Raw genomic sequence first — 12,843 nt, forward strand, 5'->3', positions numbered from 1 at the left:
ATCTGAGAATGAACAACGTTCGGAAACACAAGCCCGTGGCTCTGGCGAAAGGAGGTGACTTTCCCTGCGAGTCAGAGCAGCACAAAGGATGAGGCATAGCTGAGTGTGGAAGCAATGAAACTGCAGATTTTAGACTAGATTGTCAAACTCGTTTCAGACGTGCAACTACTGCACAGAGCTGTAAGCACACACCAAATACTCTTACTTGCAAATGAGGAGCAGCATTTTCCCCTCTGACATCTACTTTAGTTATTTAAGAAACGGAGGGGAAAAACTTACACACTGGAGTCAGTGGGAAGTCACCATTAACTCCAGCAGGATCCCTTTCACAAAGCAGTAAGCTCAGTGCACTGAAACCAAAACTTATTCTTTGTTTTATAAACTAAGTAGACCAATGCGAGGAACGCAGCTCTGAACTCTTCATGCTTTCTGCCTCTTGCATTTTGGGGGAGGGTGTTCACATATTTGAAAGGCTCCTTTGTGCCTTGAGGCTTCAAGTCTTTTTCCAGTCATGCAAGAAGGCAGACGTTTCTCATCCTTTACACATTGCACACAGTCTAGGTGTGTCCAGACTAAAAACTATCACTTTTTCAAGGCAAAATATAAAAATAATCATAATAAAACAACAACCCACAGTGACTCCAGCATTAGCCTGTTCACAACCTCAACCCCTGGGGTTCTTTAACCCCAGCATCTGTACAGAGCTTCACTTCTGGGGGCTCTGCCCCACTGCTGAAGTGCAGGCACAGACTGGGGTGAGGGAAAGGACAGGTGACAGAGCCCGCGTAGAACAAGCAACTTGCTGCCTGCTTTTAACTAAATCAGCCCTGCAATGCATTTAAATAGACGCTTGGGAAAAACAGCGAGAAATTGTATTTAATAACTGGGAAGCGACACTGAAGAATGCACACCAAGACCTGAAGAGTAAAGGAAACTATGTGGCAAGGACAATTACAAGTCAGTCAATAGAAAAAGTAGTTAAGTCTAATTTACAACGACCACGGGGACTGCCCAATCCTTACCGACGCCTCAAAGCAGTGGGGCTTTAGCTAGGAAGAACACATCTGCTGCAGTATCACCGTTTGCAGCAACAACTTGTCAGGTACAGATGATGTATTGCTATCATTATTTATCCAGTAGCCCCTAGGAAAAAATAATCAAACGGCCACGGTGTCTCCTACATTCTCGGGGTCCTATATATGCTACTGTCTGGAAACCAAGGGGTGGATTGCCAGCAAAACGCCGCGTATATAAAAGTCAAAAACACACGGGCTGATTATAGCCTTTTGAGACTTCACTTAAGTACTCAGCAGGTGCTTAAGTTGCGGTAATTGTCTGCTGGAGTGGTACTGCGATTGTCCTGCCATTTACATATGAACCGTTCAATAAACTTTAAGTGGTTTCGAGTAATTTGAGACAACAGCTGATCAAACAAGCTTTTAACAAGCTTGGCATTCCAGTAGCGACTGCAACCCCTCACCGTAGCCACGCGAAGCAGAAAGCCGCAGCCAGCGCTTGGCAAACCCACCCCATCAACCGGCCTTTAATATCCAATAAACGCTGCACAAGCTTATTTTAGCCTGGTTCTTATAACAAAACGTTCTATAGGGCTGCTTCCTATATCACCAGCGTGCCTCGGGGATCGAAGCACCCTGGCAAGCTCTCCCCTGACCGAGAGTCACCGGACCAAAACATGCTCGTTTCCTGCAGCTGCCCCGCTCGCTCCTCCGAGTTGTTTTTTTTCCCCTTAAAGGACAAGGCAGCTCAAAAAGTGCGTATCAGCACAGCTCGTTAGTTCCAGGCTACTCTGCCTTCAAACACTGCGGTTTTCCTTTCCATAACGCATCGAGAGCTCTGGAGACAGTTTGTAGGAAAACTAGACAGGCTGAACTACTGCTACATTTGCCTATGCTACCGACTTCGTCATCCTAACTCGCTCCCTATTCAGCTTTAACAGCACAACGAAATCTTTGGCAGCTTTATTTTCGATCATCTTCAGCAAGGGAAAAACACTCAGGAAAGTAACAACAGCTCCGCTTGCGCGCGAGCAACCCGAAAATAACTCGGTAACGCACTGGATCCGGCTGCACCGAGCCCCGCTGCCAGCGAGCAGGGATCCTTTCGCCGCCCTTGCTTTTGGAGGCACGCACATAGCGAGCCGCCCTGGGCCCCACGTTGGCCTCCCTGCCAGCCCGGCTCTGAGGCGGCACAGGGAAACCTCCCCGCCAGCCCTTCCCGGAGCCCCTTATCCCCCCCATAACAAAACTCCACTGCCCCAACCCCGCTCGGGTCTCCCTCACCCCCACACCCCAACCCCAGCCCCGTTAGAGAAAGGAGAAAGATAAGTTTCTGCTTTAAATAAATTTTATTTATTACCAAAGTTTCCAGAAGCTGCACTTGGCATTTCTCATCTTTCATAAAGTTTTTTTTTTTCCTCCATGCATAACTTGAAACTTGTCAACTGCAACAGTCGAGTGGTTACTTTAGAAGAGACATTTAAACAGAGACAAACATCCAGAATACAAATAGCTGTATCTGAATTAACAAAACTTCTCTATTACTAACCTTATAAAGCAGGACGTGCCTTCCCTTTTATCAAAACCAAGCTGATAGATCTGCCTTTATACACACCCAACAGAATAAACTCTGTTATTGGCAATGACGTTTTTCTTAAACGTTAGAAAAAAAAATATAAAGCAAAGAATGGAGTGACTGTCCATAAACCAGTCTCTAGTTGAGTCCTTTTAATCTACTTCTTCAATGGTTGGACCACCAGAGCCACCTGCCCCAGCTCCTCCAGCTCCCTGGTACAGTTTTGTGACAATCGGGTTGCAGAGTTTCTCCAGCTCTTTCTGCTTGTGTTCATACTCTTCCTTCTCTGCCATCTGGTTTCGGTCAAGCCAACTGATCACCTCCCGGCACTTGTCGAGCACTTTCTGCTTGTCCTGGTCGCTTATCTTTCCCTTCAGTTTATCATCCTCCACTGTCTGCTTCATGTTGTAAGTATACGACTCGAGGGAGTTCTTGGCTCCCACCCTATCTCTGTTGGCTTCATCCTCCGCTTTGTATTTCTCTGCCTCTTGCACCATACGGTCAATGTCATCTTTGCTAAGGCGACCCTTGTCATTGGTGATGGTTATCTTGTTCTCTTTCCCTGTACTCTTGTCCACAGCACTGACGTTCAGGATACCATTAGCATCTATGTCGAAAGTGACCTCAATCTGAGGGACTCCACGGGGTGCAGGGGGGATGCCTGTTAGGTCAAACTTGCCCAGCAAATTGTTGTCCTTTGTCATAGCCCTCTCACCTTCATACACCTGGACTAGGACGCTGCTCTGGTTGTCTGAGTAGGTGGTGAAGGTCTGCGTTTGTTTGGTGGGAATGGTGGTGTTACGCTTGATGAGAGCAGTCATCACTCCACCAGCTGTCTCGATGCCCAGGGACAGGGGGGTGACATCCAACAGGAGCAGATCTTGCACATTTTCAGACTTGTCTCCCATGAGGATAGCTGCTTGCACAGCAGCACCATAAGCAACAGCTTCATCTGGATTGATGCTCTTGTTGAGCTCTTTACCATTGAAGAAGTCCTGCAGCAACTTTTGGATCTTAGGAATACGAGTGGAGCCCCCCACAAGCACAATCTCCTGGATCTGGCCTTTATCAAGCTTGGCATCACGCAGGGCCTTCTCCACTGGCTCCAAGGTACCGCGGAAAAGATCAGCATTGAGCTCCTCGAAGCGGGCACGAGTGATGGAGGTGTAGAAGTCAATGCCCTCGAAGAGGGAGTCAATCTCAATGCTGGCTTGCGTGGAAGAGCTCAGAGTACGCTTCGCCCTCTCACAAGCTGTACGCAGCCGCCTCACTGCTCGTTTATTGCCAGCGATGTCACGCTTGTGCTTGCGCTTGAACTCTTCTACAAAATGGTTCACCATACGGTTGTCAAAATCCTCCCCACCCAGGTGGGTGTCCCCAGCTGTGGACTTCACCTCAAAGATGCCATCCTCAATGGTAAGGATGGACACATCAAAAGTGCCCCCTCCCAAGTCAAAGATGAGTACATTCTTCTCTCCAGCCCGGGTACCTTTCTTGTCCAAGCCGTAGGCAATAGCAGCTGCTGTGGGCTCGTTGATAATACGCATCACGTTGAGGCCAGTGATAGTGCCAGCATCTTTGGTGGCCTGGCGCTGGGAGTCATTGAAGTAAGCGGGCACTGTGATAACAGCATTCTGTACCTTTTTCCCCAGATAAGCCTCAGCAATCTCCTTCATCTTGGTCAGCACCATGGAGCTGATCTCCTCTGGGAAGAAGGTCTTCATCTCGCCCTTGTACTCCACTTGCACCTTGGGCTTGCCGCTCTCGTTCACCACACGGAAGGGCCAGTGCTTCATGTCCGACTGCACTGTGGGGTCATCATACTTGCGGCCGATAAGACGTTTGGCATCAAAGATGGTGTTGGTGGGGTTCATCGCCACTTGGTTCTTGGCAGCATCCCCGATAAGGCGCTCTGTATCGGTGAAGGCCACATAGCTGGGCGTGGTGCGGTTCCCCTGGTCGTTGGCGATGATCTCCACTTTGCCATGCTGAAAGACACCCACGCAAGAATACGTGGTGCCCAGATCGATGCCGATGGCCGGCCCCTTGCCAGACATGACGATGGATTCCTCTGGTCGGTCACTTGCTCGCTCACTCGCAGTCACGTCTCTGCCCCCGGCTCCCGCTGCTGTCTGCGGCGCGATGTGCCGTTGTGGCGCCGCTCGCGCCCTCTTTATAGCCCGCTCAGCCTTCTTCTGGAACCTGCCAGAACGCTGAGGACCAATCCAGACGCCCGACTGCCGCAGTTGACGAATAGCCTCCGGGACTAGCCAAAGAGCGCCCGCCCCCTGCCTCCTGTCCAATCAGAAGCGTGGCGCCCACTCGCCAGCCCAACCCTCTCCCGTATATTGCAGCCAGATCGGACTTCTTCCTGTTTTTTCTCGATCCGTCTCGCTTTCTATCGTGCGCCACTCCCCTCGGCCAATCACAACGCGCGCTCCTCATCCGCCCCGCCCCCGCCCGTAACTCTGCTAGAAAGTTCTAGTGGACGTTAGACGCGATGCGAATGATTGACATTAGCGTTATCCAATAGAGGCCGGGCGACTCTGTGAGGGCTGCGGTGGGTGGGTGCTGCCTGTCGGGGGCTCGGCCCGGCCCGCGCTCGCTGCTCGTAGTGTTTGTAATTCCTGAAAGTTCACTCAAACGTGTCACGTCCCAGCCAGCCGCCAGCTGGTGGGGAATTTACCCATATTTGGTCGCGACTCGCACAACTTCTCCCCCCTCCCGTCCGCGGACCGCGCTCTGCTGCCCGCCTGCCCCTTTCCCTCAGGGTGCGGGGCCGCGAGTCGTCCCCCTCCGCCCCCCCCAGCGGCGGCCCTTCTGAGGAAGCAAGAAACTTCTGCTCCTTCTGTGGCAGAGGGCAATGGGAGCGATACTGCCGCAGCGAGCGGGGCTGAAGCAATGTTTAGCCTTATTTCGGCTTAACTTGGCGGGCTGACAGCTGTATCCCCCGCAGGCCCCTCAGCCCGTCGCCCTCGGCACCCCCCGTGTTTCCGTTCGTGGGCTCTCAGGTGGGAGAGAGGAGGGCACCTCGCTTTCCCCTCTGGAAGAAGCAGAGCCGTTGGGAGCGCTGTTACTGCCTGTAGCTGCGTGGTGACCATTCTTGAAATGTCTCCAAATTTTTGTCTGTTGTGCTAATGTAAGATGTCGTCACGCCTACATTTAGCAAAAGCGATGAGGATATTAACTCGGAGCTAGGCAAGGGCTTTGAAGAAAAACATGAAAATCTGCCGTGGTTCCTCCACGTTATTCCTCTTAACTTTGAGAGTAACACTTCAAAACGTTCCAGTTACAGCAAACAGCAAAACAGCACACTGAGGTCCCTCTTCCCCTCGTGGATAGCCATGTTAAAAGTGCAGCTAAAAGTCTGCTAGCCACAGACTTTTTGTGTTATGTGAAAGGATTAAATGCACCATTTAAGTCATCTTTGGTTAATTTTGTCCCCAGCCTTTAGCATTTTGTTGTAGCAGCCCTTGTGGAAAATGTTACAGTTCTTACCAGGATGATTTATGCCCTTGTAGTTATTACATATTTTCAAAAACAGCCTTGCTTCAATTAGTGTGTTTTCCAAAGCTTTTTTATCTGACGTGAAGTTTCCACTTCTTTTACATAGCATATGTGTGTGTAGTTTGGGGACAGAAAGGCTTAAACTTCTGATGCTAAATAACAAACGTTAGATAACTATTATTCTTCCACAGGTCCCAGTCCTTTTTAGTACAGAGGTTTTGACCTTGGAGAAATCCAGAGAAATCAATGGAAAATGGAAGCTGTCGGTCTCCATACCTGCAGCAGGAGCTTCTCTGTACATCCCATATGCATATTTCTTGGATGGGAAGGGTGTCGATTTCTCTTGTAGTCAAACCAGTGACTGATTCATCACTAAACTATCTCTTCCTGTAATTCCCTACTACTTCATTCAGTTGATTGTATCTTAGGGAGCAGAGAAAAGTGCCGGAGCAATACAAAGAGAGTTGGCTGATAAACTCAGCTTCAGGTGAAAAATATTGGTATCCTTCTGAGGGTTATCCTCAGGAATACTGGTGATGCATGAGAATCTTGTTTTGGTAGATGCAGTATACCTCAGACACTGTTATTTCAGAGCAAAAAGAGGATTCTTGCCTCAAAAACGTATGTATAAAAAGAAATTGAGAGATCAAATGAACCAGGAAATAACACAAAAATATTGATTTGCATAATTAGCAGGCTTTGTATTAAAATTAATTTCATATCTCATTTAAATATATTTGTAATCAAACAGATTCAGAAATGAGATTTCTTGAATTTGACCAAAAGATTTTAATCATATTTTATCAGCCCAGACACAACAGCTCCAGACAAAACCTGTTTGGGGTGATGGTTCCCTTTGTCCAATCACTAGTATGTCCCAGATGTAGTTGTGCAGATACCCAGATGCACTGATAACCCACTAAAAAGCTGATCGTAGTGATTGAATTACTGCTTACCTTATTATCACCTATGTATTTTAAAATTTTAATTGGAGTTTCACTGTAGTAAATGTGGGGAAAATGTCTTGGAGGAGTGCATTTTAATGCTAATAGTGTAAATCAGGGGCAATCATGGACAATATCAGGAAAAATCAAAAGATCTGTGGACTCAGGCTACCAAATACTTAATTTAGCCCCCTGCAGAAGTATTTCTTTTTCAGCTGAGCACACAGCTGCTGTTTTCTTCTTGTATAACAACACCTACAGGTCTAAGCTGCTTTTTAAACTTTTGTTTCCAACCAAAAGTTGATGTGATTTTGTCATCATTGCTCATCTCTTACAGATGTCCTTAGAGAAAGTCCAGTCTTAACTAGAGAGAACAGCCTCTAGAACCTCATTAGACTTATTCTCTCTTCTCAGCAGAGCTATTACAAGCCTGCTTTTTGTCAGCACTTCTCTTAAGACTCGCAGCACAATTTGTGCACCAACTCATCTCTACAGTCATCTTCTCATATGGGAAGAGCCAGAGGATTTTCTTTTATGTTGCTTCATATGCAGTCATGTTACAGGTGAGCCAAACAGACTGGTTCAGAAATTAGAGAGTGAGTTTTATGCTGAGGACACAAGTCTGATTTTCCTTTTAAAGAAACTTCTGCTGGATTCCCCATCCTAATCTGTAAGCCATATTTCCCAGAACATCCAGACAGTACCTCTGGAAGTACACAGGCCCCTTTCTGATGCATTTATTTGTGTTTAGGATTGACCATACACCCATATCTCCTGCTTGGCAGTTATGCAATATGCTGTAGGCTCCATTGCATCACCCAGACAGAGCTGGAGATGATATTTAGACTGCTGTGAAGCAAGAGCTCAGTATCTGGAACGGAACTGAGCACTCAGCCCATATCCTTATCTTGATAACAGGAAGATTTTTTTTTTCATATATTTCATAAGGCAATATAGTATAAAAATAGGATTGAACACAAGTTACTGTTTAATCAGACATCAACTTCTTAGTTCATAAAGATAATAAAGTTAAAACTTGATGGCCTGTCATATACACGAGTTAAGGACTGATGATCAGAACATCTTAAATCTTAAATTCTGGAGGTTATTAGCCATTTGCAAAGCTATTCAGAAAATAGCATAAATCAGATTGTACTGGCGAGCATAAGTGAAGTATTTTAAATATATCACCCAGCACAGAAAAATCTAAGCAACAATTGTTCCAAGAACAAGTAATACTTGATCATATTGCCCTTTCATCACTGCAACTTTTTCATCTAGTTTCTATTTTTGAATCTATGAAGGCAATTGGAATGCAGACAAGAACCACCAGTGTTTGAAATGACAACAGATTTTTCTGACAAGGTTCTATTGTGTTAAAAAGTCTATGTGGGGGGAACCATGTAACTTTTTGAGTTAGTTTGTATTTGGATACTTTCACTTTTTGCATGTAGATGCTCTTTTATTTGAAAGACCGCCACAAGTCATGTTTTCTCTTAAATACATTTTTTTTCCCATGAAAAATAAAATCTGCAAGTTGGCATAACATGTTTTCTGCAAATTATACAAATGTGGGAGCAGTCATTTGGAAATATTTAGAACAGCAGCATATAGGGCACAGTAATGCAGTACTGCCAAACCAGAAGTTCCAAAATCCCAAGTCCAAAATTAGAAATCAAGTTTAAAATTATGAGCTTAAAAAACACATGTGACTTTATTCACCTTTGGGCTTTTTAATCTTTGGCACGTTTTCAGATTTTAGAAACACTTTCAGGATTGTCCGTGTAACTTTTAGAGGTTTGCTTTTTTTGTTTTCCCCCCAGTTTAAGAAATAAAGTAGCTGATTACACCATGTCACAGATATAACAGGGCTGTATCAGATTGACGAGACTCAACAAAATCGAGAACATTTGTAACACTGATTAAACCAGCCCTTGGTGTTTCAAGGAATAATTGTTTTAAAATTAAGTGGTTTTAAGGCACTCTTACTTACATATGCTTCTGAAAGTTTGCTGAGGAACAATGAAAAGCTGAGGGTTGGTATCACTAACGCTAACTACATCAACTGGTGCGTTGTGCAATGTAGGCATTCCGTTCTACACTACTTTTTATAACTGCAGTTTTATACTGCATATACTATATATATTTATACTGCATATACTATATATATTATATATATACTATATATGCAGTTATAACTGCAGCCACCTTTTCTAACAGACAGTGCTACCTAACTGGCAATAATAAAGGTCTTCAAAGCAGCTAGCTTGCGAGTAATCGTAGAATCAGATCAGAAAAGGACCTCAACAGGTTACTTAGTCGGCCTTTTTGTGTCTGAAGTCTCTTTTCTTGCAATTTAAACCAATCGTTTCTATTCCTATTCATTGTTGATATGAGAGAACACTATTCTATTTTTTCTTTGCCCACTGCTTTTACAGACATGAAAATTATTTTGTTTCCCCTTCAACATCTCTTCTGTAAGATGGCCTACAATCATTCAATCTGCCCTCAAAGGCAGTGTTTTCTTGACATTCACATTGCTTTCGCCTGGGTTCTCTGCACGCAACTTGTATCTTCATTTTCAAGGGCCATAACCAAAACAGGAGACATCACTCACTCAGGCCTTAGCAGTTCTGCAGGAGCACATTATACTCCTGTTTCGACATTGTAATTTGCACCTTTATTTGCAACAGCACGATCTTGCAGTCGTTTTCAGAACTTGATCCAAAATAACACATATATTCTTTCCAGTGGAAATTAAGCAGCTGTTCCTTTACTTATTAGTAATTCCAAGTTGCACTTGCTCCTACTAAATAGCATCATATGTTTTCACATCGTAGCTGCACCTTGCTAAGATTATTTCAAATTCTAATATCTTCTAGTATACTTAAAGACCAACTCCACTTCGTCTTGTTTGAACGTATAAAAGGGATACGTGTATGGTACAGGTACTTAGTGAATGAAAACAAAGAATTTTGGCTAGAAGAGCTGTGAAAGACATTTATCAGATTATAACTATTGGCAGTAACTGTAAAGCTGGGAAATGATGTCTTAAACAAGGAAAAAGGCATAACGAAAGCACAGTAGTTCATACTCACAGGTCGACATAATTTAATATATCTTTCTGATTCAGTTAGATGCTTAGTGTGAAGACTTTTGAAGATAACTGAGCTACAGCAGTGCTGCGAATTTTCTCTTGTGTTATGTGATTTTTACTCATCTCAGTTTTCGATACTGTCATTCTTATTAGCTGAATGGGAAAAATGCAGGAGCAGATGAAGCTGATGGTAACTGGAACTTCACCCTGTTGCTGGAACTGTTATTAACTCAGCTGTAAGATGGAATTAAATAAAAATAATAAGCAGACTCGTAATAACATTTTATTAAAGATACTGTATCGAGGCATAGATTAAGCTTTAAAGATGATGAAAATTAACCTGGCATTTCTTCACTAATACTCTACATAGACTACAAATAATTGCTAAGTTACAGAACAGTCAGAGCCTGTTCTAGATGTCCTCTGCTTAAAAAATAAAAAAAAGTTAAATAGTTCAAGGCCTATCTTTAGGTGATACTAGAAACATATTTCCCTTCTCTTCTCTGCTTTGCAGTAGTCCTACTGTGAGGGTCTTCCTGCTCTCTGTGGAAAGGACATCACATTTTCTATTACATTTCCCACCTATAACAAGCCTTCTCCCTCAGGAGTCCCCAGTAGTTTCTTGCATTTTCTGGATATTCACTGTCCTCCTCACTGCTCTAGCACTGCCACTGGGGCAGCAGTGTCAGCATTCCAGTCCTGTACCGTATTCCTGTACAAATTCCTGTATTTATTTCTGAGATGTTTTGTGTTAATACCGCTGATTCCTTAAATACCTACAGGCTGAAAGGTTTGGAGCTCTGAAATCAGATTAAGGAACAACATTCAAAGATACCTGAACATCTTTTCTTCCATTTGTATAGCAACTTTATAAACTCAAAAAGAGTAAAGCAAGCACAGACACATGCCCTGTTCAAGCTGCGATACAGACAATATTTTACATACTTCATAACAACAGTCATGATAATAATGCCAATTATAAATAAAATTGCAGACAGATTCTTACTGAGATAACAGTTATACTAAACAATAAAACATCCTCTGATAGTCATAAGTAGAATTAGTAAGATGCATAACTACAGCAGTATATAGATCAGCATGTTTAGTCTGCTTACATGAATCAATCTGCTCCAGTTGTCTGGAGAAGCAAAAGAAATTACTATTTTTTAAGCCATCTTGGCCTATTTTTGAACATTTACTGCATCGTTTTGTTTTGTTTGCTTGTTTGCTTTCCCATTAATTTAGGTGGAAAATTTTGGGTTGCTAAAATACTCAAATCTGAACATGAATGCCTGATTCTCTTCTTCAAACCACCTTTTCAAGGTACAGATCCAGAACATGGTGCACACTGTGCCCTGTGAAGATTATTGCATGTTTACTCATCTCCTTGTTGGTCACAATTTTTCACATCCACAGCACCATTTCTTTACTCTCCACATATAAGCACTGAGCTCCAGGGAAGGTCCTCTTCAGCTTGCATATGATGATCATGGCAGCAAAGGGAGTCAGGTCAGCTGGATCTTTCTCACCATCCTTTCCTTCCTCAGAGACCCTTTGTGCTCAGTTTTAAAGTTTTTTGTTTTTTTTTTTCACTTTGTATTCCAGACTAAAACATTTTTTCCCTCTTCTAACGCTCATTAGCTTAGCATTGTAACTGTCTGAAAAACGCGTGAATTTTAGTTCATAAGTACATACTTTTAACTTTAAAGCTAAAAAGTCTAAACAGTTTTTGACAGAAACTCTAATAAGCCTCGTTTCATAAAAGCAGCACGGCAGCATATGAACAGCAGATCCTGCAAACTCATTTCAGCGCAGCCCTTAATGCCTGGCCTCTGCCTCTTTTGGCTGTCTGCTCCATGAAAGAGACTTCAAATTTGTTTTTGACAGGTGTAAATAATAGTCACAAGGAAGTAAGTTTTGTAATACAGAGAAGAGTCCAAAACAATTACTGAGTGTTCTAATATGACTGCTTTGGTATCTTTTGCGACTGCTGCAGTATGTCAAAAAAGCAAAGGTGGTGCCAATTCAGATCTGGCACACGTGGTTCTGAGTTTTTATGAAATCTTTTGCCGACAGTTCTTCCTCATGTCTTCTTCAAACCTGGTTCTCTCAGTTGTTCAGAAGCTTAGAAGTCCCTATTTCACTACTGCCATGCAGAAAAGAAATGCAAGAAAAATATTAAAAGTCAGAAGCCCATACTCTAGTACTATATTTGCTAGCATGATGTGGTCCCTCCCACCTCACCGTGGTGTGGTTTAGCTCTAAATACTATCCCCTCCAGTTATATTGAGAACACCCACCACAGAAGGGAACTCTTTAAAAGCTCTATGGTTCCTTTCCTTCAACCTCTACCCCAGCAAAACACAACCTTAAACAATGTTCTGGTCTTGTTTCAGAAACTTTTCATTTGCTTCTTCCTCCTTTACCTTTCATTTTCAAAACAGCTAAAGACTTGTTGAAGAAAACCTTCAGTTCTGTAGCCTCCGAGGTTATTTTTGCTACTGTATGTGTAACTTTCCAGCAGTGGTTTACGGCTCGGCTTAGCGGATGTTCAAAAATTACGTAAGTATTATTTCCCTTCAGCCTGAACTTCTCCTAGCTTGGAACACCCACCACTCTGGAATACTTCTCACTGCTTCGTATTTGCCCCTTCACTCCTTTCTGTTGATTTTACTTGCTAAATTCAGAGGTGATTATTATATA

At 43.6% G+C, this 12,843-nt stretch overlaps 3 protein-coding genes across 6 annotated transcripts in view; all 3 read right to left on the reverse strand.

The window, feature by feature from the left end:
* The window catches only part of MTHFD1 (methylenetetrahydrofolate dehydrogenase, cyclohydrolase and formyltetrahydrofolate synthetase 1), a 247,698-nt gene that overhangs the window by 155,580 nt on the left and 79,275 nt on the right, over window positions 1-12,843 (reverse strand). The gene's annotated exons all lie outside the window — the stretch shown is intronic.
* On the reverse strand, window positions 2,347-4,651 carry HSPA2 (heat shock protein family A (Hsp70) member 2). The gene has a single exon (XM_003206766.4). The coding sequence runs from the start codon at window positions 4,647-4,649 to the stop codon at window positions 2,745-2,747; it is 1,905 nt and encodes a 634-aa protein (XP_003206814.4). The 5' UTR covers window positions 4,650-4,651; the 3' UTR covers window positions 2,347-2,744.
* The window catches only part of ZBTB1 (zinc finger and BTB domain containing 1), a 28,878-nt gene continuing 20,616 nt past the window's right edge, over window positions 4,582-12,843 (reverse strand). For 2 of the 4 annotated variants that reach the window (XM_085225771.1, XM_085225770.1), the window contains exon 3: window positions 4,582-10,374. In XM_085225771.1, coding sequence (XP_085081897.1) covers window positions 10,343-10,374 — 32 coding nt within the window. In that variant the 3' untranslated portion in view covers window positions 4,582-10,342. Of the gene's footprint in view, window positions 10,375-10,410; window positions 12,287-12,843 lie in introns of those variants that run through there. The other 2 variants (XM_085225772.1, XM_085225769.1) reach the window with 1 other exon arrangement.

This window comes from Meleagris gallopavo, chromosome 5 (genome assembly GCF_905368555.1).
Source record: "Meleagris gallopavo chromosome 5, MGAL_WU_HG_1.1, whole genome shotgun sequence".
Taxonomy (NCBI): Eukaryota; Metazoa; Chordata; class Aves; order Galliformes; family Phasianidae; genus Meleagris; species Meleagris gallopavo.